The sequence below is a fragment of the Podarcis bocagei genome (genome assembly GCF_964188305.1).
Source record: "Podarcis bocagei genome assembly, chromosome: 6".
NCBI classification, from domain to species: domain Eukaryota; kingdom Metazoa; phylum Chordata; class Lepidosauria; order Squamata; family Lacertidae; genus Podarcis; species Podarcis bocagei.
Genome location: NC_138130.1, coordinates 80,531,636 through 80,557,079, shown reverse-complemented (window position 1 = coordinate 80,557,079; position 25,444 = coordinate 80,531,636). Strand labels below are relative to the sequence as shown.

Below are 25,444 nucleotides of genomic sequence, written 5' to 3'. Positions count from 1 at the left end.
GTTGTTATTGATTTTACTGCTCTTAAATGGCATCCAGTGATGCCACACAGCCTTCTTAAGACAAGTTTCTTTATAATTTATTGCAACTGAAAAAAAAGAGATCCTTTATTAAATAGAAGCAACCAGACCTCTTCCGGTATTTTTCACTGTGATCTCTATTCCAGCTGGAGACAAATAAGGAGAACAGTCCACCCAAAAATAGGATTTCAAAAGCAGATCCTTAAATCCAACACACTGAAACGCCTTGTGCTTATCTTAACTTGGATCATGCCCAAATTATATAATTCCAAGCACAATGCCACCCTGAAAAGTCATGAGTTTCCCTTTATTTAGTGATTCTGTACTTTTAAAGCGCAGTTTCTAAATCTAACGCTGGTGCTGTATAAAGCCAAGTGCTCAGATGTTCTGCGTTAAGAAGTATTATTCATGGAGAAGACAAAGAAAGAAAATGTTTACTAATATTACTTTACCACTGTTTTGCTGAGCTACTCATAGAAGGGGGAAAGAGCATAACTTTTCATTTTCACGTAATCTTTCATTTTCTGCTTACCTTGTCAATTAGCTACTTTGATTGTGACTACAACAAACAATTCAGCGTGTAGCTACTGCATGTATTTTCAGGATTATGATGGGATATTAACCCACAAGTTAATAGCCATTTGTCTTCTTTTTTTAGTACCTGGAGTTAGTTGCTAGGCTTTGCACAACAGTAATTAAAGCTCATAAGGCTCTGGCCAGAGACAAACAGCCTTAAAACTCACATTTGCCATCTTGTCTCAGTTATCTTTTTTTTTTTAATGCGTTCAAGCATATGTTCGTGCTTCATGGGGTTCTTTTTAGAAATGTAAAAAAAAGCAAAGCAAAAACAAACTCCAGACTGAGTATAAGAAAGTGTTTGGTTATATGCATGCATGTTTCATGCATGTTCAGGCCGTTCTAAATCATCATTTTAAAAGCACATTTTTGTGATTGCCTCATTCACATAGAAATGGCAAAAAATAGATTCAGCGGCACATGCTACCAGGACATGCCTTACTATGCAGCCTTTAAGTCAGCATAGGTTGAAATCTGTCCAGTGATTATGTAATCGGACCATAAAATATATGAAGAGAAATGGCAAGAAAGTGTTTAGACTGGGGGGGGGGGCGAATCACGATTGAGTTTATTACGCCCAGTTATTCTGTTAATATTGCTCTCCTCAGCAAGCCTTCCTTTTAAAATCTGCTCGTTTTCCTGGGCCTTATGAAATAGCCTGCCCACAGCCGCCCTCCTGTTTGCCTCACTAGATTCCTTTTGCCAGATGGAAGAAACCCTTCTTTTTTTTAATTCACGGAAACGATTTACATTCGCATAGCTGTTTTACTGTATTTTGCAATTCTCATTTTTCTTTTCGGTGTGTGCCCCCCCGCCCCGTTTTTTTGTTTATTTGTATTTTAATATATATATTTATTTATCTTTAACAAACCTCTATAATGAAGCATAAAATCGAACAAGCAAAACAATGCAATAAACATATCAACGATATCTCCATACTTGCAATACAAAAAGTGTGAATCTAGGCATCCACATCGCACCTGAATTTTATTTTTAATTTATTTTTTGCAACTTTGGCATGTCGCTTTGTATACTTTTAGACATGCATTTTGTAAATATCAGTTATGCACAAGAAGCTGTCCAAAAGAGGAGTGTGCTCTATCAGCAGTAGCAGCTGCTCAGATTTTGACTTGGTAGGGCTGCAGTTTTAACCTTGCTGTTTTTATCACAATAGGAAAGTGTGTCATTACACATGTGCAGAGTGCCATTGTCTCTACTTTGCTAAAAATAAATAAATCAATAATTTTCTGCACATCTGTGAACAGGGAAAGCACGTCAGTGGAAGAGGGCCCAAGTATGATTTTCAGATAAGATTGACCCTGTACTTCTTATTTATTCAGTGGGACTTAGTCCTAGGTAAGTGTTCATGGGATTGCAGCCTTAGGGGGGAAATATCTAGCATGAATTATTTTTATCCTTAGTTATTTCTGATATATTTCTTTTCAGCCCTAAAACTATTGTGTTCTGATGGTACTGTTGTTGTTTTTAAACAGAAATATGCCTTGGCAAAGGAGTAGATGGGTTTTAATTTCTTTTTATCATATTTAGATATTTTGTTGGTACTGAGAGTTTCATATAGAAAATGAGTTCAGAGTATGCAAATACATTGGTAATTAAAATAGGAACATGAATATTTGATATTCTTGGGTTCTTATGTAATAGTTCCTTTGACCCAAAGGCTGATGAATTGCTTGAAATGAATAAACCCCCTCTTTATTCAGAGTTCTGCGACTGTAGCTCTTGACTCTGGATTCAGCCTGCTGTTTTGTTCAAGCTGATATTGTATAGAGTGCAGAGCTATTTTTCTAGAAAAAGAGGTGCTGGAACTCAACATAAAAGCCTCCCTCGTTCTCTTAGAATGGCAATGGCCCCCACCTGAGAGGTGAGTTCCAGCTGGAAAAAAAGCCCCAATAGACTGTAAGTGAGCAACAGAGAGATTCAGATGAAGTAGAACAAGGTAACTGGGGCTAGCTATCCCCCCAAAAAGAGAGCAGATGAACCTCCCCGTACTTTGTAAAATTTTTGTTTCATTGATATGAAAGAATAGAATATCCATATCTAAATTTAGGGAGGAGAGCAAATGGAGGGGATCCAGGGAGTTGCTGGGTACTTTAAGTGCAGTTATGAATAAAATAATACTTCATCCCCGCAACAAACGAAAACATGAATAGGCAAGCAGGTAGACTGTTATCTGGCTCAGTTGTGAGCAATCACTCATTTGTTTCATCATTTCTAGAAGAATGGGAGGGGAGGAGGAATCTCATATTTCCAGGAGACCCTTTCAGTGGTGAATATTAGCTGACACCTATTAACAGATGACTGTTCCGGTAATTGATTTTAGACCACATCCATTTCTTTTTAACATTGTGAACAACCTGCCACTTGGCTAGTAAAAGTTTATTCAATGGTAATCACGAGTGACGACAATTAATTGTGGTAGACTGTGACATCTGAATACAAGCAATCCATCTGTGCGGTACAGTTATTTATATTAAAAGCAGGCAATCATCAACTTGAATGCTCACCATAATTTGTTTTTCTTTACCATTCTGTTTCTAAAATCTTCGTTCCAGCAGTGCCTACACATTTAAGTGTGGTCCATGGGGTCACGAAGAGTCGGACACGACTAAACAACAACAACAAAATGTTGCACAGAATTCACAAGATTGTGCTAAATAAACTTCCCCAAGCTTTGACAGTTTTGAATGTTAACATTCTTGTCGAAATAGCTGCTTTTGATTTACAGTGCTGTACTCATGCCAGTTTCCTAGACCAAACATGTGAAACTTGTGATAGAAGGAATCCTTGATCTCTGTTGTCAGGCTCATATTTGAATTCTTTCTTCTTGCTTTACATCTTATACACTTACTAGAAAGCAAAGGCGAATTGCCTACATCATAGATGACTTTATAGGATTTATTTCCTCGGTTAACGTTTATAAAATCATCACCAAGAAATGATAACAAGGGCATAGCTTTTTGCGCTGTTAAATGCTGGTAAGAATGTTGCTCTGGTGTGAATTGAATGCAGTTTTGCTTAACTCTGGAATGCAATGACTGGAGGAGAAATTAATAGAGATAATTTAGTAGATGTTGGATACTGAGAAACCCTACAAGGGGCAGTGGGGTATGGCAGCTGCACTGTGGTTTTCAGGTTTCTGGGATTTGTGTTCCATTCTTTTGAAACAATTTGCTTGCTGTGTTACCACTTGTTTCTCTGAAGCTGGTGCTCAGCTGGGATCATAGAGTTGGAAGGGACCCCGCGGATCATCTAGTCTAACCCCCTTCAGTGCAGGAATACGCAGGTGTCCCTCATGGGGAATCGAACCTGCAGCCTTGGTGTTATCAGCACCACGCTGTAGCAAGTCAGCAAGCACTTCAAGGTTTCACATCAGAGACCCGAAACGGCCTGAGCTGCCATAATGTCTTCCGTCAATGTCTGCATTTGTAGTCAGTCTGCATTTTCAGGCATCTTCAAAACCTGGAAGCTATCTTTAGTTCTGCCCACCTGCACCTTGGCTCTGCTTCAGTTCAGTAATTGTTCCCTTTTGTGCCCTGCTCTGATTAATTTCTGTATTCTGCAATACACTATTAGGAGGTGAGAGCTTATATAGTCACCTGTGCTGACATGCCTGCCTGCCTCCCTTCCCTTAGACCAGCTTTGGCTCAGTTCTGCACCTGCACGGTGACAAACCTTGTTTACCTGCATTTGTTTGCGGTCCTTTTCTCATGACTCTCCCAGCATGTGGCAGCTGTGGTTTTTCCATCAGCCGCATGCTAGGGGCAGCTTTGTGCTTGCCTAAACCATCCGTAGAAATTCAGCATTGCTTAACTTTCTGTGTGTTTCCACAAGTGCTGAAAAGGATGGTGCAGTGGTGTTCAAAAAGCTGATCCACACTGCACAGCTCAGCATGTCTCAATACGTGGCAACTGCAGTAAGGATTGATACCTAGGAAAACCATTGAAAATAAAGGCCAAGGGTGTGTTTGTCATTTTAGATCTCTCATCCTGTGTGTTTGCTTAGATGTTTATACCCTTCTAGACTTGGCTAATGGCTCTTCCCTGTTTCTCTTTTATGTAAAACTCTTAAATTTTAACATTTTATTCCGACTTCAGTGCTACTAGTTAAATCTTCCCGTGGATGAGATTCTGGTGGTCTTCGATGCAAGTACTGATTCGTTTTCTTGTCTGTTCTCAGTGGCTTGCCTGGACCCAACCCTGCAAAAGAATTCCAACAAACCTTTCTAACCTACCATTGCATGGGCACCTTGGCCTTGCCTTTTGACGGTTGTGAGCAACGTTACATTCTCAAAAGGGCTTGCGGAAGTAAATAGATATGTAGCTTTATCGTTCGTAGCAGGCAAGCAGAGCTGAGCCAAGGAGTGATCAAAAATTAAATAATTAAAATGGTACAAGGTGAGAGGGCTGAAGCTAACGGGAAAGAAAGAACAAAGTATAATTAGAATAGGTTTGGAAAGATATAGAGTCACAGAAGCGAGCTAAAACAGGAAACCTGCCCTAGATAATAGAACCTTCAAAGGAAAAAGGGTTTTTTGTAACAGCCCTGGGAACTAAGACGTAGAGAAGGGTGGTCTGAGATGAAATCCAATAGGAAAGGGGAGGGAGGAGTTTGAGACACACCTTGGAACAATTCATAGGTTATTTCCTCTATTCTTATGTAGGATATCTTAAAATCATCATCTTCATCATTGTAAAAACACCAGTTGCTCAATACGATTATGTTAACGAAGCAGTTGATTGTCCTTGCCAAATAGAACCCTTGTAATTTTAATGGCATTGACCAACCTGCTAGAAACTTTGAGATAAAGCTAAATCTTTGCTTGTGTGACATATATGCTGAAATGACAATCATGCGTCGACACGGAAGAGACAGGGTTCCAGCAAATAAAGAGAGGAGAGTCCAGACAATAAGTAGATTCTTCCACATGAGTTCTCACCTGGGGATTAGTCAGAGGAACATACACCTCAGTAATCCCACCCGCAACCTTGCATCCCGCGGTGGACCTTTCAAGATGAGATAGGACCCACTTACCTGGTTCACATGTAACAGTGAACGATAGTTTAGTGTCATGTGCATGAGTATTGGGTCTAGAGATGGGAAGGCCTGGAAAAAAACAGGGAAAAAACCTGTCCCCCCCCCCCCAGTTTTTCCGGGGTTTTTTTCCAGGCCTTCCCATCTCTAACTGGGTACCATGTTTTCTCCCTTTTCCTCCTCTGTCCTGACCATGACAAAGAGGTCAGAAGTGTTTGCTTCTGTTTTCAGCTTACCACAGTTTCCTGTTATACACAGAATACTCAAGTTTTGTATGGACATAATACCAAACTGTGATTAGAGTTCCGTGTGTGTGCACACAGATCTGGTTGGCACTTGAGAACCGCCATGCTCAAAGCGATATTTAAAAGGAGCGGCACTGATGATTTCTTTTATGAAACCAGGTTGTTTTTATTTTGTACATTCATAAAAAAAACACCAGTGCAATCATCATTGCACCTCCACATTAGAATAATGCCAGAATGAATCTAAGGAGAAATATTTAGCTTCTTACAGGTGAAATAGCATCTAATAGACAAAGGAAGACAAATCTGTAGGGGGATGTTTCCTGTGCTAGCTCCTTTGAAATATATCAGAAGAAAAACTGCTTTGGTTGAACTCTCATTTATTTCAATAGGGGTAAAGCAAGGGTATGTTTCTGTGGATATTTCTCAGTAAATACTGGTTTCCGTCTATTCTAAGCTTTCAGGAGATCCTATCCTTCCTTTCCAGATCATATTTCTGTGCAACTATATTCTCACTTTGATAGAATTGAACACACCTTTTGGCTTTGGAGATACACTGAAAAGCTGAAAACTTCTGCTTTCGTTTTCTAATATTATGGGGCATATATTTTAGTTTTTATGATGAACTTATACAGTGGTACCTTGGGTTACATACACTTCAGGTTACATACGCTTCAGGTTACAGACTCCGCTAACCCAGAAGTAGTGCTTCAGGTTAAGAACTTTGCTTCAGGATGAGAACAGAAATCGTGCTCCGGCGGCGCGGCAGCAGCAGGAGGCCCCCATTAGCTAAAGTGGTGCTTCTGGTTAAGAACAGTTTCAGGTTAAGTACAGACCTCCGGAACGAATTAAGTACTTAACCTGAGGTACCACTGTAAATGCTTACCTATGAACAACATGGCTTCTTTTGATGGTGTTTTCCCTTAATGAGGAAAAATATAATCTAAATGATACACTCCACATTTTCTCTTGTGAAAATAAAGGAAATGTTTTTTTGTCAAAAAAGAAGAAACCAATTCTGTTGAGCTTTCCTCACTGCAAATCTTTTTTTTTTCCTGCCAAAATATTGCCGTACCTAAAATACTTGTGCTGTAAATAAATTAAAACTGTAATAATTGTTTAAAATTGCCTCTCACACTACTGTACAAGCATAGTAAGTATGGGCTTTTCAATTGCCTGAATTTAAAATGTGATCAAATTACTAAAGCGTAAGAAAATGTCATAATGCTGCTCCTAAAATGATAGATGCATTTTGCTTTATTGTAGGAAAAGCCACTGAGCAAATCTCTGCAGCGTGGAGAAGACCCCCAGTTTGATCAAGTAAGTTATTTCCAGACAGCACTTTGTAGCCCCGCAATTCGTATCCTAGGAGTTGCAGTCCACCAGCATCTGGAAGGCTGCATCCTTCCACACCCTTGTTCTAGATCTCTTCTCAATGACTTGGCGCTCCCGTCCTTCCCTTCAAGTAGATAGATGTGTCTTGAGTCTTACCGTTTTTCCATAGTTAAGCCATGCTCAGGGTCACTTACAACGTCAGTAGTTTTAATAATTACAAAAATATAACGAAATGTAAGTAGTCATAAGGTATAAATGATAACATCTCAATATGCACAATAAAGTTAAACAATCCCTGCACAATCCATAGTGAGGTATAGCAATGAAGATACAGAAATTAAGCATCTCCAAGATCCAATTGAAACTCCTAAACAGTAGCCCAACCCAGTAGTCTCTAGATATCCTGAGCCTCAGGTCCTGTGGAACTCACAGCTAAGGTGGTCTGTGGCCCCTTCGTGAGTTTTTCTTCCCATCTTCACACACTTGTGTTGCAGGAATTACGATGGTGGTGATGATAGAGGGTTGCTGCATTTAAAGGCAAACCTACCTAACTCAACGCTTTCAAAAGCAATACGTTAACTGAAATATACCTGTCCTTCAAAATGCAAACTTCTCAGAATTGTGCAATGAAGTTCTCCAGCCGAGTCATGAATATAAAGATGTTTGCATACTGGCTAAAGGGTGCATCAAAACATAAAAACAGCATACAAAAGCATTATGTTCGGGGGGGGGGGGGTCGCTCTGCGAAAATGTGTATATCGAGATGTTTATATTAAGAGAAATTGACACTGAAATGCTGGTACATTTTCATTAGGACTGTTAAGAAAATGGATATGGAGACTAGAACTTAATGTTGGCAAAATGAGAAGCGGAGAAGCTGGACTTGACAGATTAGCCTATCCTTCTGCAGGGTTCTTTCTGAGAGAGTGCACTTTTGGCAAAGCCTCTCCCTGTTATTCTGGAACTCCACCCTCATGGAATCTGGCCCCTGCTGTGACCCTGCAAAACGTGTAGTAGCCCTGTGCTAAGAATTTGATTGAGCTTAGCAGGACATTAAAACGCGAGCTCTGCAAACAGGCATCGTTAGGTTTAAATGTGTAGATTTAATTTTCTCTCTGAAGCCTATTCCTGAGCTGAATAAAATTCAACTTTCATGTCAGTAGCCTTTATAGTCTTCATAACAGAAATGTCATTCCAGTATAACAGGATGGCAGCAGTGACAATGGCTGTGTATCTCCCTTAAAAAAGAAAATCGCAAAACCGCTTTACATTTTCGGGGGGATTTTTTCAGGTGCACAGATAGCAGTTTAGTGCCTGAGTCAAACTGACATTTATTAAATTCCCTTGACTCCCCTCCTTCTATTTCCTATCTTATGGGGTGGTTTATATTTAGTTCGCTTCCATTCACCTCAAAGGCACAATGGCATTTAGACAGCTAGCTATCATTAAAGCAATGTATGGATGCAGGTTTCAGTGTAAAATAGTGTCAAGCCAGAAAGGAAAGCAGAGCCAGAACTGAACCTAAAATGTATTTGACAGTCTAGAAAACCATAGTTTTTTTTATTAAAAAAGTGTGATGTACGGAGTTCAAGTTTTCTAGGCAAGGCAAGAACTTTTGAAGTAACAAAAGTCTAATTTCACATTGAATGTTGTTGTTAATGTTGTCATGTCTAATTTTTGCTCTTTAGGCATATGAAGAAGGATTTATTGATTATATTGCCATGTAATTTAATTTGTACTTTGACTATTTAATTACTCAGTTTTTAATATTGGAGGGAGGCTACCGGCATGCTGTCATTGATTTATTTTTTTTGCATATTCTGCCAAAATTCATATAAAGAATGCATTTATATAGACTACTTTTAATGCCCTATGAACAGAGTGTTTAAACAGCTCAGTGTTTGTGTAGACCTGGTATCTTCAGGCTGTACACTATGCAGTTCACTTAGGATGGAAGAACATGATCATTTTTGTCCAACAAGGACACATTTGTACATCTGCACACTCCCCTTCAACAGCAGCACAGAGCTAGAATTCATCTCACCACTGGCTTTGATTCCAATAAATGGAGGAGTTGAGTAACCAGCTTGCTGACTAGACTTTCCTCCCTTCCTGTATTCCGAGAGCCAGTCTCTGCAAATTCCACCCTTCCTTCCTGCCTTATAAGACCAACGAATGACAGAAGGATTAAAAAAAGCTAAAGACACCCTGTGCAAATACTGTATAGCAGAGGACATACAGCATCTGTGTGTTTAGTTTGCATTACTTTTGGCACACTGTTCAGTAATTTTGGATTCAGTAGGTTGGAGCCGCATGTGCTGGGCTCTTACTAGTCAGCTATACATATGGAAAGGTATGTAGCTGCCTGGATGAAGGGCACTGCACAAAGTCAAGAACTGGAGAACCCATTGCAGCATATTACAAGTAGAATACCTTCCGGTGCCTCATCATTAGTTGGCAAGGTTAGGAACACACTTCCTAGTTACATTGTCGCCATGACTTCAGAACAAACATGCACCTAGCATCCCACATCACACTCAGGTAGCAAAGAACTGTGGAAGAAGATATATACATGAAATGACCGCCAACCCATTTGCATAGTGGTATCTGGAAGCTGGCAAAACCAGATGAGGTATTTGGGGTCACAGTGCCATTGATCCAGTGCAAAATTAATTCCAAATGCCTCTTTGGAATTATTTACTGAGATGATGAAATTAGAATAAGATAGTCTGCTTGATAAAATCTGGTTTCCAAAGATGTTTTTTTCTAGCCTTTGATGTATACATAAGAAAGCCTGTTTTGTGTTTTATTTTTAGATGTTTGGTTGTTTTTGTATTCACTCCGCTATGCATTTGGTTTTTTATTTTTTATAAAATATAAAATCTATGTATCTAGGGACAACTTCTAGACTTGCCTGTCTCTAAGACCCCCACCACATTACTTAGCAAACTGTTTTTGAAAGTGTGAGAAGATTTTGAAAGGCAATTTGTGCTGTGGCATCACAGTCTGCTTTTGAAAGAACAACAAGGAATTTTGCAGCAACTTAAATATGAATAACTATTATTATTACTATGCTTTCATGGACCGCAGTCTACTTCATCTGGTGCATGATGTGTAATTCTAAATTGGTGATTGCATAAATTGGTGATTGCATACACATGACAGGAGAGGGGAATGTAAAAGATAGGAGTTGAGGAAATGAACAGAGAATAACAATTGCTTAAAAACATGATAGTCACAGTGACCAATGAACAAAGCAGCGTTGGTGATAACATACATCTTAACACTGGTAAACTAATGAACCATAATCTTGATTTAAGCCATAGGTGACAGAACTGAATTGCAACTTTAAAAACGAGAGAGACAGAGAACACCAAACCTAGTTCTAGCCACAGAAATACCAAAAGCCCAATCCTCACGAATCCTTATGATATTTACAACAGTATGACCACAATACTGCCGCAGTTCTGTGGAGACACAGGTGACCTATGATCTGATACTGGTTTTGATATATGCACATATATACATACTTGGATCCATGACTTGGTTCCAAGTTTTTGTGCCATGGCAGCCCTGGAAAGCACCTGATCCACTATTTTCATGGTTCAGTCAATAGAGACAAATGTGATCTGTGATTTGATCATGACTGGGTGAAAACCCATGGGAAATTTATGCATGCACTTGCATATGTGACCCATCTTTCTCTGGCAATCCATTTCTCTTCCTTCCCTGACTCTCCCACTTTCTCCTCCTGGCTGCTCAGTTTTTCTCCTCCCTTTTCCCCCTTCTGCAATCTGTCACTTTGCTTTCAGTTCAGCTGCTGGTTGGAATCTTTAGAACAGGCATAGGCAAACTCCGGCCCTCCAGATGCTTGGGGCCACAATTCCCATCATCCCTAGCTAACAGCACCAGTGGTCAGGGATGATGGGAATTGTAGTCCCAAACATCTAGAGGGCCGGAGTTTGCCTATGCCTGCTTTAGAAGCAGATAGATCTGAAAGAGGAAGTGGGAGAGAGCATCACTTCTTCAGCCCTATGGGCTTTTCAGGGGGGGAACCAAGGTAACCATCCTTGCCACATCCTCATGATGTGGGCAGTGGGGGGCTCAGAGCCGTCACAGGAACCAGGTGAAGCCCTCAATATCTCCATTGTATCTGCTGACTTAAGGAAGCTGCAAGCTTTAATTGAGCTCAGTTAAACCTGGTGGAGCCAGCAAACAAGTTCACTCAGACCCCACCAGTTTTAATCACTGATGATGGCAATGACGATGATAGTTATAATAATAGGTGTGTGCTGTTGCTAGAAGACATCACGGTAGCCCTTTCTCCCAGCCCTTTGCCACTTTCAAGGAAAACAGCAGAGAAGAACGCCTGTGTGCCTGAATTAAAAACAAATTGAACTACTGACTAAAGGTTTTAGGAGGCAGTACTAAACACATTTTGCTTTTTTTTTGTTCCTCTGCCGTACAGGTAATAAGCTCAATGAGCTCGCTTTCAGAGTATTGTCTACCTTCCATTCTACGCACTTTGTTTGACTGGTATAAAAGGCAAAATGGCATAGAAGATGAATCTCATGAATACAGACCAAGAACAAGCACTAAATCAAAAAGGTACACTCCTGAGCACTTTCTAACACTGGCAGCCAAGTCTTCTTGGTGCCTGTTTGTTTGTTTGTTTGTTTGTTTGTTTGCATGCTTGCTTATAAAATTAATTTTATACTGCCGTGTCATAAAATATATCAAGGTGGTGTGTACTATAAGACATAAAACATCATAAATACATAAAAAAGACAGATAATTATTCAGATGACTCACAGATTGAAAACTAAATGGCTGCAAAGGCACAAAAATGTGTTGAAGAGATGCCTGAAAGTCAAAGGTGACTTTCAGTTTTGCGCAGCATGGGGCCAGTAGCACTAAATGCCTGGCTTCTAGTTAGGCCAGCCAGTCCTCTGTAAAACAGGGGACAACTAACAGTTCTCTTCCGGATGATTTCAGCGACTGAGCTGAGATGTAAGAGCTCAGATGGTCCTTAAAGTATCCTGGGACCAAACCTCAACACGTGAGCTTTGCACTTGGCCCAGTAGCATGTGGGCAGCCAGTGCAGATGTTTAACAAAGAGGTATCACATGCCGGTGACCATCTTCCTTCATCAACAGTCTAGCCACTGTTTCCAGACCAGTTTCATGGGCAGCCCCACGTGGAGCGCATTGCAGTAATCCAATTTGAGGTCACAATGCGTGGACTGCGGTGACCAAGTAAAGCTGATTCATATATGGCCGTAGCTAGCATACCAGACAGAGATAGTAAAAGGCACTCCTAGCCATAGAGGACACTTGGACCTCTAATGACAAAGATGTATTCAGCAGCTACGTACCAGCGTCTTTAGAGGGAGTGTCCACAACAGGCAGCTGGCCAAAATCTAGACATGGGAACCACCCACCCACCAACAAAGCCTCCATTTCCCCAAATTCAGTTTATTGGCCATTACCCAGTCCATTAAGGCACCAGTCCAAAAAACAGCTTTTGCTGTTGCTACGGAAGTAAGAGAGGTCCACACCTTACATGTCAGCGGGGCCCTGCATGAAGTTTGGTAAAGTCACTATTGCAGCGGAGATAGATGATGGCAAGAACCTAGTGTCTGAATAAGTGCAGCAAGGCTTTTAGAACCGTTGTCCCTACTGGGAGCAAGGACCCTTTGGGCTCTGCCTCAGGCGGCAAAATGTCTTGGGCTGGTACCTTGTATGTCAAAGGTGTTTGCTTTTCTGTTTTGTTTTGTTTTTAAATCTGACGTGTTAAAAAAAGCAATGCATTCAGCATAGAGTAGAGGTGGACATTCTGTCAGTGCAATTGTGTTTTCTTTCTTGTGCAATGGAATGTCTCATCCCCTGTCCCAACATCTCCTTAAATCTCTTCTGGTGGTTCCTCCAACACTTTGGAAAAGATTTGAGCATGGTGTAGGGGGTGTATGGGGAGAGGAGAGGAGGGAATCTCCTTATGCTAGCACAAAAAGTTATTTGAATACCACCCAATTTTGAGGGAATTTTTAGAAAGAAATAGAAAATGAGAGACAGAGGGGGGTGTTTAACATTCGAACTAGATTGTTACATCAGACATGTTCTTGATCTTGTTACCCCACGCTTACAACATGCTGCGGCCTTTCCCCCCCCCCTTTTCCTTATTTTATGCTTTGCTTTTCCAAAGTCTGAGGTGAAAAGTGTTTGCTTAATTTTAGCTAGCTGACTATATAATGCTTTTAATCATTTTTGTCTGGTTCTTATAGTGATGAACAGCAACGAGACTATTTAATGGAAAGAAGAGATCTTGCTATTGATTTTATTTTTTCTTTAGTATTAATAGAGGTTTTGAAACAGGTAAGTCATTTATAAATATTTAATGAAATGTTGCACCCAGTTTAAGCCTGGCTTGGGAAACAAAAGGATTTACTTCTACAAGGATTGATTTTGAGCAAGCAGAACTAACTGGTGGTTAAATAGTAAAAGGTCCTGTTTACCAAGACATTTGGTGACTGCAAAATGTTGTTCCTGGCAACCCCGAGACTGCGGGATGAAATGATGTTTTGAATTGACGCTGCTTTTAGACTTTTTTAATTTAAATTGTTTTTAGAATGTTTTAACTGCTTTTTGTTTTTAAATTGTATGGGAGTTTGTCACCCTGGGCCCTTTCAGGAGGAAGGGCAGGATATAAATTCAAAATATAATAAAATACAATGTAATGTAATAAATAGTACAGTACAAAAGGAGCCTTGGGCTATAGGGAGAAGGGAATCACACTTTTATAACGTGTTTGTGGGTGGATGGATGGATGGATGGATGGATGGATAGATCTATCAGCAAGTAGATAGCTTTTATTATTATTTTTATTAATTTTATATCCCATCCTCTCTCAAAAGGAGCCCAGGGTGGTAAACAGGGCAATACTGAAACAGTAGCTGGATAGCTAAGTTGGTAGAACATGATACACTTAATCTCATGGCCATGGGTTCAAGCTCCATGTTCAGCAAAAGATTCCTGCATTGCAGTGGGTTAGACTAGATGACCCTTAGGGTCCTTTCCAACTCTACAATTCTGTGATTCTATGACTACAGTTAAAAGTTTTATATGATGTAAGACCTGTCATGTGTGCACCAAGGAGTGAACTAGGTGTCCAGGGTGTGCTTTGGCCCCATATTCCTGATTGTTTGTTTGCTTGTTTACTTATTTATGTGAACAATTTATATACTGCTTAATTGGAACAGTCTCTTAAATAGTTTACAAAGCCACAGCACAAAAAATTAAGATCTGTTAGAACCATAAGCTCAAACATCAATTAAAATACCTGCTGTGGAATGAAAAAGGTCTTCAGTAGGTACTGGAAGTTTAATAAGGAAGGGGGCTTGTCAGACCTCAACTAAGGGGAAGGACATTAGCTCAGTGGGTCCCAGAAGGTCCCAGTTTCAGTGTCTGGCATCTGCAAATGGAGGGCTGCTGCCAGTCAGTATTGAGCTAGCATTGGACCAGTGGTCTGGCTCTGTGTAAGGCAGCTTCCTATGTTCCACCTTAACTACTGGTACTTTCCTTCTCAAGCGGAAGGTAGCTTTTTGTGGTGCAACGCCAACTTCCCCATCTCTTCCCCACCAGCTCAGTAACAGTTTCCGCTCCACACTTTCTAAATAAAAATGTCTAATCATTTGAAGAAACATCTTTCTATAATTGCTTGAAAATGGAACAGACAGCTCAGTTTGAAATGCATTGTCTAGGACTTAAGCCTCGGTAGTTTCAAAAAAATTTGCTAACAGTTTAAGATTGCAGACTTAAGCAAACAAGCGAGAATCTTGCTGTCATACATTGGATAGGGGTTGTGTTTAGTTTCCAGTAGTGTAAACCACACATGAGGCAGAATGGAGAAGCGAGGGAGCGATCTCCTTAGCACCTGTGGTTCCTAAATGCAATCTGCAATGAATAGTAATGATATAGTGACAAGGATTGTGCTGTCTTGTCTGTGGCACACTCTTCCATTGTCTCCTGAGACAGATGCCAGCAACAACAACATCTCACCTTGCAGATTACATTACACCAGTAAATATTAATAATTCTTATATATAGTTTTATCTGGTTTTATGTTGTTACCCACACCTAGGGACCTTTCATGGAGGAAGGGCATTATATAAATTCAAAAGACAGGGGCTTTTGTTTACGTTTTGTTTTGTGTTTTCTTGTTAATAGTGGATACCATTGGCTTTGTCATCTCTCCTGCTGAGTCTTTTGACAAGTCAGTTGTTTCTTTTTCAGATTCAGCTTCATCCGGTAATAGATGGTTTAGTACACGATGTTATCAATTTGGCTTTCAAGCACTTTAAATACAAAGAAGGGTAAGGTTCATTCAAATATTTGGCCACATTTGCATGAATAGTTCTGTCAGTTTAACACTTAACACACTGTAGTATCGCTTGCTTACTGTGAAAGAAGCCAAAGCTAGGATCAGATAGAAGCATGAGATAAGAACTCATAGCAGTGCTTCTGAAATGTGAGTGCCAGTAAATTAGTGGAGCAAAAACCTCTTTTCAGAACGATCTACTCAGCAAACTTAAACGTGTTTTGTGCCGGGTTAACTGTTGGTGGTTTCTCCCAGATAATCTTGGGAGTCATACTTAGATGAGAATATTGAATATTAGTTGCAGAATTGCTACTCCTAGAGGTCTCGTGCAGTTAAAGAATTAATGTTAAAATCTATTTAAGTCTTTATTGTAGACATGCCACCATGTCCCCCTTTTCCAGTCTGCCTACCTTTGCAACAAGGAAGGCTTTCTCTTGAGAAAGCACTACAGAGGAGAATTGTAGGATAACTTCACAAGATTTGTGAGATTTTAGCAGAATTAGATGTTCTTTGTGGGAATATGGTGAAGAATGTACCCTGTACATAAAAATTTGCAAGCATCATTGTGTGATAAGAATACCTTGTGATCTTTGATCAGTCAAACCTTAGCTTTACTGTACTATATTATATATATCTATATCTTTATCTATATCTATCTATATCATTATCGATCTAGTTATATAAAAATAAAATGCATATTCTTAAACTTCTGACTTGTTCTTTGGTAGGTACCTTGGTCCTAACACTGGAAATATGCACATTGTTGCAGATCTGTATGCTGAAGTAATAGGGGTGCTAGCACAAGCAAAGTAAGTGCCTTTAATAAGAGATCTAGTCAAAGCCTGAAATATTTTGCAGGTTTTTCTGTTTTAAAGAAAAAACACCATGAGGATATTCGGTTAGAGGTGTATTTGTTTCCCCCTGGTAGAGAAATTAAAGGAATAAATCATTCTACTCATGAACACTTTGTTTATCAAGTTGTGGCTTGGCATGGAGACCTGTAGAATCACAGAAGGTGGCTTCAACATCTAGTCAAGCAGTCCTAAGCCAATTTGGCACAGGCTTGCAGAAACCTCATTTTCTTCAGCCCATTAATGCCAAACATGGAACGCCTATAGGAATGGAAAGACTTTTTGTAATCAGGGTAATTCGCAGAGGTGAAGATCCGCCTGCCAAAAATAAAATAAAAATGTGATTATTTCATTTAGCTCGGTGTATTATATACAGTGTTGTTTTTCTTTCCCCCTGCAAACAACCTTATTCATATTTACGGGAGGGAATTTGAAGGCACATTTTTTTTTGTGACAGCATTTTCTTTCCATCTGATTATCTTTGATTGGATAAGTCCATGTTATCTTTTGAGATAACACTGATCTTTCACGGATAATTTGAGATCCTGAAGCACATTGCCCTTCATTCTTACTGTTGCTTTCTGCCACTCTCCTGTTTTTGTTTTGCTTTTTTCACTTAATAATATTTATGTGCGAGTGGAGGAGTTGGGAATTTTTTCAGCCCAAGGGCCACACACTCCCTTCTGGGTAACCCTTCTGAGGATTTTCTGATAGTGGTAGGCAAGCCCTGAGGCGAATGGATGCAGCAATGAATACAGATTCTGTCTTATGTACAATAGGCTAGTTGCTACACACCCCCTTTCTATCCTCCATCTCTATTATCAGAGTTCAAGGACACATTACAGCCAGGAAAAAAACATTTGGGGTTCAAAACAGAGAAAATGAGGGATATGGCCTGTGGAGAATTTTGAGGGACAATAAGGGAGGCCTAGTAAGCCACATTTGGCCCCTGGTCCTGAGATTTCCTGCTATTGTAGGTCGTCTCTCAAAAGTCTGGCATCCCTTTATTCAGGTTGTCTCCTATTTGATGGGGGTGGGGTGGGGGTTTCATCTCTTACTAGACCCTTTCAGTCCTATCACTCACAAATATCAATAGTATTTCTAGGAGAAAAATGTTCTGTAATGGCAAGTTTCCATTTTCCATTGGAACTTCATTTTGCTCTCAAACTTCTGCTTTGAAAGAAGCGTCATTGTAGCTTTTGTTGTTGTTGTTGTTGCCTAAAGATTTCCAGCTGTGAAGAAGAAATTCATGGCAGAATTAAAAGAGCTGCGACATAAAGAGCAGAGCCCTTATATTGTACAAAGCATTATCAGTCTGATAATGGGAATGAAATTTTTTCGCATCAAGATGTATCCAGTAGAGGATTTTGAAGCCTCTCTTCAGTTTATGCAGGTAATGTGGCTCCTTATCACTGTACATTTTTAGATGAGGCAATCAGGATACTTTACAGTCAATGGGATTCTAGTAACTGATTTCATTGGAATGTGGCTTTTACTCTCAAATGGATTCCATTGTAAAGAAAGGTAGAATACAGGAAATTTTTGCCGCATCAAGATGACTGGGGAAATTTCCGTTGTATAATTGTTGCTAACACAGACAGGTTTGCTCATCAGTCTTTCATATTTGTGTATTTGACAGATAATTCTTATTAATAGGCTGAAATTAGGCATTTTTACCTTGGTGCATGCCGCATTGAATAGTGGGGACTATTTCGTTTATTAATATTGTTCAGTAAAACAAAGACAAATATTTTGTCAAGTATAATGTAAGTACCCTGTGCAACTTTTCCCTCTTCTGTTCCAGGAATGTGCACATTATTTCCTTGAAGTTAAAGACAAAGATATCAAACACGCATTAGCGGGGCTGTTTGTTGAAATTCTCGTCCCAGTAGCTGCTGTAAGTTACTCTTGTTTACATGACTTTTCAAGATGGATTAGAAAAAGCTATCTTGAGATAGAACTTTATGCTGACTCTGGTCTCTTTCCAGGCTGTTAAAAATGAAGTCAATGTCCCCTGTCTGAGGAACTTCGTTGAAAGTCTGTATGACACAACGCTTGAACTCTCTTCGCGAAAGAAGCACTCGCTGGTTAGTAATGCTGAAGCTAAAACCCTTTGTCAGAAATCTCTTTAGGCAAGTTTCTCTCACAAGACTCTCGGAAATGATTCCAAAATTATCTCCCTGTGTCTGACTCTGTACACAACAATTTACTGCTTTACTGTGAGACTTTATATATTTAAACAAGAAACCCTACATCTGTTTTAGCCTCTGCGTGATCTGGCTCTGCATGTCTCTGTCAGATCTAGTCATATCGCTGCTTTGTAGCTTTTAAACATGTTCATAATTTCACTTCCATCATCTGCTACTCTCTGTTCTAAAGATTATCATGAGGAATGGGAAAGTGAAAGGAATGTGTGTTACTTGTCAATACACATTAATAAGGTGTTTCTCAGGCGGTTTCCTCCCCACCCCGCAATCGGACCAATTTATGGCAAGCAGCAGTGCCCTTTCCCCTCTGTGTTCTGCTAAGTAGAATTCTACTTCTTCTTTTGAGATGAACAGTGGCATAGGCATTTATTTTTGGGAAGCTGTAGTAGGGATGAATTAAATGAAGATGTGAATCAGTTTGACACAGGGTGCCTTAAGCATTTCGCCTCTCCAAGTGGATCAGAGTAATTCGGACTCTGCTAAAACATTCTGAAGCCTTGGACCTTTAAAAAACATTACCTATCGTAAGTAAAAAAGGAGTAGGAGAGAGTTGGGCAGTAGTTCTTACACATATCTTCATGACAGCTTTGCTTTAGTTAATGTGATCATTATCTCTTCATTCAGCCAAGTAGTGGCTAACATAATGCAATGAAGCTTTTAACTGTGAGAAAGTTAAAGGTCTAGTTTTGTAACACAATGCATAATCCTTCCAGAAACAATTAATAATATTGGGTTTGATCCAACAAGAAGTAATTAATTTTTAGTCCCATTGATTTCAGGGACACCTCTCTAAAAAGTGGGTATCTTGGCCTAGTTCACCTCTGTTGATTGCAAGGTCAGCCAAAGATAATGAATTTGAATAAGAAAAATACAGCATAATTTTTCCCAGATTGCAACTCTGATTAGTAAAATTTCAGGTTGAAGGAAGTAGAATGGGCATAGAAACATAAATAAAATGCAAAATGTTTTGAAAACATTTGGAGGATTCAATCTTTTTTGGGGATTTTTGTGAGGACTGAAGTAAAAGATGCAAGCAAAGTAGGAATATTCACAATAGGTGTTCAGAATAACATAAAATAGTAGCCATGAGGATTTAGGTACATTTTTATACATTGAAGTTGCATTTACCTGGGAGTAAGACCTACAGAACTGAACAGAACTTATTTTTGCATAGGATTGTACTTCTAGCAGACACTTGATTCCTCCTGAGCAATTGACAAATCACTTTTACAGCTTTGGTGATCTTATTCTGAGTACTTGAGAGACAACCGAGCAGCACTAAAATGCTTCATGCCATTTCTTCCACTGCAAGCCTAACTAAAAGACTAATCTGGTTAACAGAGCGTGGGCAGGAACTTCTGAATTAGCACAAAATCTGGAAAAAAGGAAAGCTGTCCAAATGTGCACTTTGGATAATTGAGGTGTGCCCATGGTAGCTGAATTTGTTTGTTAATTTGTCCATTAAAGCCAAGGACTGTGTTTGTCTGTACTGTTGCTCCTTTGTAGGGGAATACTGAGTCCTCCATGACAAGGTATTCTTGAACACGTCAAATATATACATTTATTCTTCACATTATAATTTTTCACATGAATGTTACACAAACCAGTGCTATGCTGCTACATAACATTGGCCAGCATTCTGGGCTCTCTGGGTAGTGCAAGACAGATATGTTTTATTGTTCTAATGAGAAAGTAATTCTACATCTATACAGAGTCGTCATCAAAATTCATAACAGCGTTCTTTTTAATTATGATACTGTATTGAGCGAAGTGTTTATGTTGGCTGGCGCATCTAATGTAGCACTGAAGAGAGATTGGCCTCTGGTATTTACTGCAGATCGGGTGCTAAAGTAGTTTCCTCCTTTTTTGTCATTCAAATAATTCTGTATCCTCTTTGTCTCCTATTTAGGCTTTGTATCCTCTGGTAACCTGCCTGCTTTGTGTCAGTCAGAAGCAGTTCTTTTTAAACAGATGGCATATTTTCCTCAACAACTGCCTGTCCAATCTCAAAGTTAGTATATATATATATCTTTCCTCTTTTGTAATTTATTAGTTCACAGTGTATAGTATAATGAATCTGCCACATACCCTTTTAACAGCTTTGGAGGGTCATATATGCCATATCTTAATCTGACCAATTTTTTCCCTGCTAGTGTTGGCTGTAAGTTAAGTATGATGGAAAGGGTAAGGATCTCTGGGAAGCAGGGCAGAGTCAGGTGGTTTTGTCCCTGTTGACTAGGATTCAATATCATCTGCAGGGGCATAAGATGCACTTGCCTCCAGGAGTGGTTCACCTGATGGGGCAGAGCCAGAGCAATAGCCTCCCAGCAGTGGCGTTGCTGTCATATGGCAGGTGGGTGAGGGGGAAAAGAGGTGGCAAGGTCAGGGTTGTGTAACAGTGTTAAAATGGCTCCATCAGTGCAGGCCTGAAGGCCAACCTTGCTGCTGCCTCACCTGTCCTCCTCCTGGTAAGCAGCAGTGAGCCGGATGACTGGAGGCTATTGCTGCAATTCTGCACACCCTCACAAACCGCTCTTCCTTGCACCACTGAAATTTATATACCTGAAGGAGCAACTCCACCCCCATTGTTCAGCCCAGACACTGAGGTCCAGCTCTGAGGGCCTTGTGGCGGTTGCCTCACTGTGAGAAGTGAGGTTACAGGGAACCAGGCAGAGGGCCTTCTCGGTGGTGGTTCCTGTTCTGTGGAATGCCCTCCCATCAGATGTCAAGGAAATAAACAACTGTCTGACTTTTAGAAGATATCTGAAGGCAACCTTGTTTAGGGAAGTTTTTAATATTTGATGTTTTATCGTGTTTTCAATATCCTGTTGGGAGCCGCCCAGAGTGGCTGGGGAAACCCAGCCAGATGGGCAGGGTACAAATATATTATTATTATTATTATTATTATTATTATTATTATTATTATTATTATTATTATTATTATTATTAAAACTAAATCAATAGGGTTTGGGTGGCAGATGCAGCCTGTCGCGTCTATACCTACAGTTGTGTCACAGTGGAATTCATGGAAGACAAATCTATCCGTAGCTTCTAGCCACAGTGTCTAATGTCTAGTAGAGAAACACTTAAAATTCAGTTCTTCTAATCGTATTTTTAAATTCCTATAAGAATCCAGTGGTGAAATACTCTAGCCAGCTCATTTGCAATCATTCATTGTTTATTTAGTAAATAAAGTGAAGACTTGAAGAGATGGGAAATTATGTGTGTGAAAACTCCTATATGTATTTGTTGCTTTTAGAACAAAGATCCCAAAATGGCTCGTGTTGCACTGGAATCTCTCTACAGACTACTGTGGGTTTACATGATTAGAATTAAATGTGAAAGCAATACAACTACTCAAAGGTAAAAATGTGTTTCCAGGTTTTGTTACTGTTGGAATGTTTGGTTAAACAGGTTTAATCAAAAGACCTTCCTGGCCCCCTCCCTTGCACTGAAGGAGTCTTGTATTTATAATTCTCAAGCTATATCCATGTTCACATCATTTCCTATCTGTAAACATGTATCACACCCTAGCACATAGAAAGGAAGAGGACAGCCTCATCTGAATATCTCTTTTTCAGATTTCTCTCCTTTCTCAGACCTTTGTCTTTTATTTAAAGTTGAATTTGTGCTTTGTATCCACATACAAAAGGGACGCGGGTGGCGCTGTGGTCTAAACCACTGAGCCTTGGGCTTGCCAATCGGAAGGTTGGCGGTTCGAATCCCCGTGATGGGGTGAGCTCCCGTTGTTCGGGCCCTGCTCCTGCCAACCTAGCAGTTCGAAAGCACGTTAAAGTGCAAGTAGTTAAATAGGCACTGCTCCTGCGGGAAGGTAAATGGCGTTTCCATGCGCTGCTCTAGTTTCGCCAGAAGCGGTTTAGTCATGCTGGCCAGAAAAATTGTCTCTGGACAAACATCGGCTCCCTCAGCTAGTAAAGCAAGATGAGCACCGCAACCCCAGAGTCGTTCACGACTGGACTTAACTTTCAGGGGTCCTTTACCTTTTTCTTTATCCACATACAAAAAGGTGTCTGAGATGAATGCAAGTTCTGAAACACCAACCTGCTCCAAAATTGAGCACAATTTATTAGCAACAAAATGTGAATGGGGCGGAATTGATAAATATGAATTCCTATGTTGTATTCTGCAATCCAGGCTTGAGCACATATGTATGGAGTGATTTGATAAGTACACAATGCACTTCTGACCCCTTAAAAAAAATGCCCTTTATGGGGGTGGAGAACCTTCTATAGCTTATATCAGGGGTCAGCAAACTTTTTCAGCAGGGGGGCGGTCCACTGTCCCTCAGACCTTGTGGGGAGGGTGAACTATTTTTTTTGGGGGGGGGATGAACAAATTCCTATGTCCCACAAAAAACAACAACCCAGAGATGCATTTTAAATAAAAGGGCACATTCTAACTCATGTAAAAACATGCTGATTCCCGGGCCGGATTTAGAAGGCGATGGGGCCGGATCTTTAGTTTGCCTACCCATGGCTTATATGGAAGATAAAAGCTATCAGTGGTTAATAGCCATGATTATAAGCAGTTAAGGTTTGTGGGTACCAGTTGTTGGAATCCATAGGAGGAGAGTGCGCTCTTTTTCTTGGGTCCAGCTTGTAGGTTTCTCACAGGCATCTGGCTGGCAGCCATGAGACTAGGATGCTGGACTAGATGGGAAGGTGGGAGAAAGGTTCTTGGACCCCCTTGGAGCATTGCACCCCCCTCCCTAAGCCAGGCAGAAGCGTTTTGAGAAGGAAGCGCCAGAATTTAATACTCTTAATTTAGCAGGAACATTTAGGGGACTAGCCTAGTCCCCCTACTCTATTGACCGCACATCCCTGGCCAATAGTCTGTCCAGCAAGCTCTTCTTAATTTCTTATTCTCTCATGGGGAGCCTTTCAGAGTCGCATGCCAAGGATTGGGTGTGGCCATAGGCAAAAGTGGGCAGAGCCAGCAGTAAAAGTGGGTGGAGCAATGGGTGTGACACTCATCTTTGTACACTAGTCCACATTCCAGCCACACCCATAAACCCATCCTACACCCATGCAAGCAAGAGGCATTATCACAGTTCAAGGAAAGCAAAATCACTTGGTGAGTATTCAGAGCAGGGCTGGTGAGTGGTGTGGACTGCAGAGAGAAGATGCAGCCTGGGGAAGCCTGGGGATGTCAAGGCCTGGAAAGCTACATTTGGCCCCCAGGTCTGAGGTTTCCCAAACCTGCCTTACATACTTACAATCAGGGAAACATCCATATTGTTTTCTTGACCTAGAGAGGGGTCATTTCTGCAACCTTTAGTATGTGCTATAGGCAGAATGCCTCTGTGGCTTTTAATCTGGAAAAAAGGAGAAAAAGTCTCTGTCCTTCGTCAAGATTTCTTCACTCTGCTTCCAAATATTTAAACAAGATGACACAGGGATGCCTTGCTAGGAATGAACTTGTGCTAACATTCTTCTTTTGTTTTACAGCCGGCTTATAACAATCATCACAACTCTTTTCCCGAAAGGTTCCCGTGGCGTTGTACCACGAGACATGCCTCTAAATATATTTGTGAAAATTATACAGTTTATTGCACAGGTATGAAAACACTTGCAAATTTTAAGCAGTGGGTCATTTTTATCTTGACGTTTTACATTTGCATCATTCAGACGTCACACTAATCCCAAGGGCAGAGAACATGTGGCCCTCTAGAAATTGTTGGACTGCGACTTCCATTATCCGTGACCATTGGCTAGGGCTGATGGGAGTTATAGTCCAAATCTGGAGGGCCACAGGTTCCCCATTCTTGTGCTAAATTGTTTAGCAAAATGGGAATAAGCCTGGTGCAAAGCGTACGAAACCTACTCTGCTTCTACATCATAAGTTGTTAATTTCCCAGGCACTCAATAGGAGCCACTTATTTCTATGGATAAGTAAGAAGGCTTCAGTGGGAATGGAAACCACACTTGGAAGTGGGAATCACACTTCTGTGAAAGAAAACAAATGACGTCTGCAAGACTGATAGGTAGTGGTTATTCATTAAGAGAACAATCTTCTACATAGAGGAAGACTTGCGAAAATGAGCTGTGCTTGTACATGGTTGATGTTCAGTTCCTATAATTTTACCAGGCTCATGTTTGGCATGCAATAATTTTCTTTCTTTTTTCTAACTTTTCACTGTAGGAGCGTTTGGATTTTGCAATGAAAGAAATAATTTATGATTTTCTTTGTGTTGGAAAACCAGCAAAAGCATTTAGTCTCAACCCAGAGGTATGATATCATTATGCTTTTATAGTTTATAATGCAGTGTGTGTGTGTGTGTGTGTGTGTGTGTGTGTGTGTGTCAGAGAGAAAGAGAGAGAGAAAAAAAAGTGTCAGTCATCTGTTGCCTTTATATTTTACTCATTCCCAACTTGTCATTCCTCAGCTTATCTCTTCAGTTCTTGATTTCCATTTTCACAGTTTCCCTTAATACATCTGTCCTCCAGCTGTTCCACACACGGGGGGGGGGGTCACATACAAGATGGCAACAACACAGAATACAAAGACAAAAAGAGGGAGAGAGCAAGAACTAGACTTAATGGCTAGCTGCACCATTCTTGAAAAACTGTACGAGTGTACCCTACATTCTGTAACAGATTACTTTTGGTTTGAGTATAGTGGAAAACATAAATTTGATACAGCTACTGGGGACCCAAATGGGTTGAGTTATGACCCTTGTCATGTGAAGGAGACAGGAGAGCAAAGAACTCTGGGAGGCAGGCACAGTTCCCTGCATCCCAGAGTTCTTTGCTCTCCTAAGCTGCCT

The 25,444-nt window shown here is 40.3% G+C and overlaps 1 protein-coding gene across 8 annotated transcripts in view; it reads left to right on the top strand.

The window, feature by feature from the left end:
- FRY (FRY microtubule binding protein) overlaps window positions 1-25,444 on the top strand; it is a 189,903-nt gene that overhangs the window by 79,606 nt on the left and 84,853 nt on the right. For all 8 annotated transcript variants that reach the window (XM_081197846.1, XM_081197845.1, XM_081197840.1 and 5 more), the window contains 12 exons: window positions 7,158-7,211; window positions 11,695-11,834; window positions 13,507-13,597; window positions 15,515-15,594; window positions 16,328-16,408; window positions 17,675-17,843; window positions 18,255-18,347; window positions 18,439-18,537; window positions 20,567-20,668; window positions 21,917-22,020; window positions 24,126-24,234; window positions 24,820-24,906. In XM_081197846.1, the coding sequence (XP_081053972.1) occupies window positions 7,158-7,211; window positions 11,695-11,834; window positions 13,507-13,597; window positions 15,515-15,594; window positions 16,328-16,408; window positions 17,675-17,843; window positions 18,255-18,347; window positions 18,439-18,537; window positions 20,567-20,668; window positions 21,917-22,020; window positions 24,126-24,234; window positions 24,820-24,906 (1,209 nt within the window). The remainder of the gene's footprint in view (window positions 1-7,157; window positions 7,212-11,694; window positions 11,835-13,506; window positions 13,598-15,514; window positions 15,595-16,327; window positions 16,409-17,674; window positions 17,844-18,254; window positions 18,348-18,438; window positions 18,538-20,566; window positions 20,669-21,916; window positions 22,021-24,125; window positions 24,235-24,819; window positions 24,907-25,444) is intronic.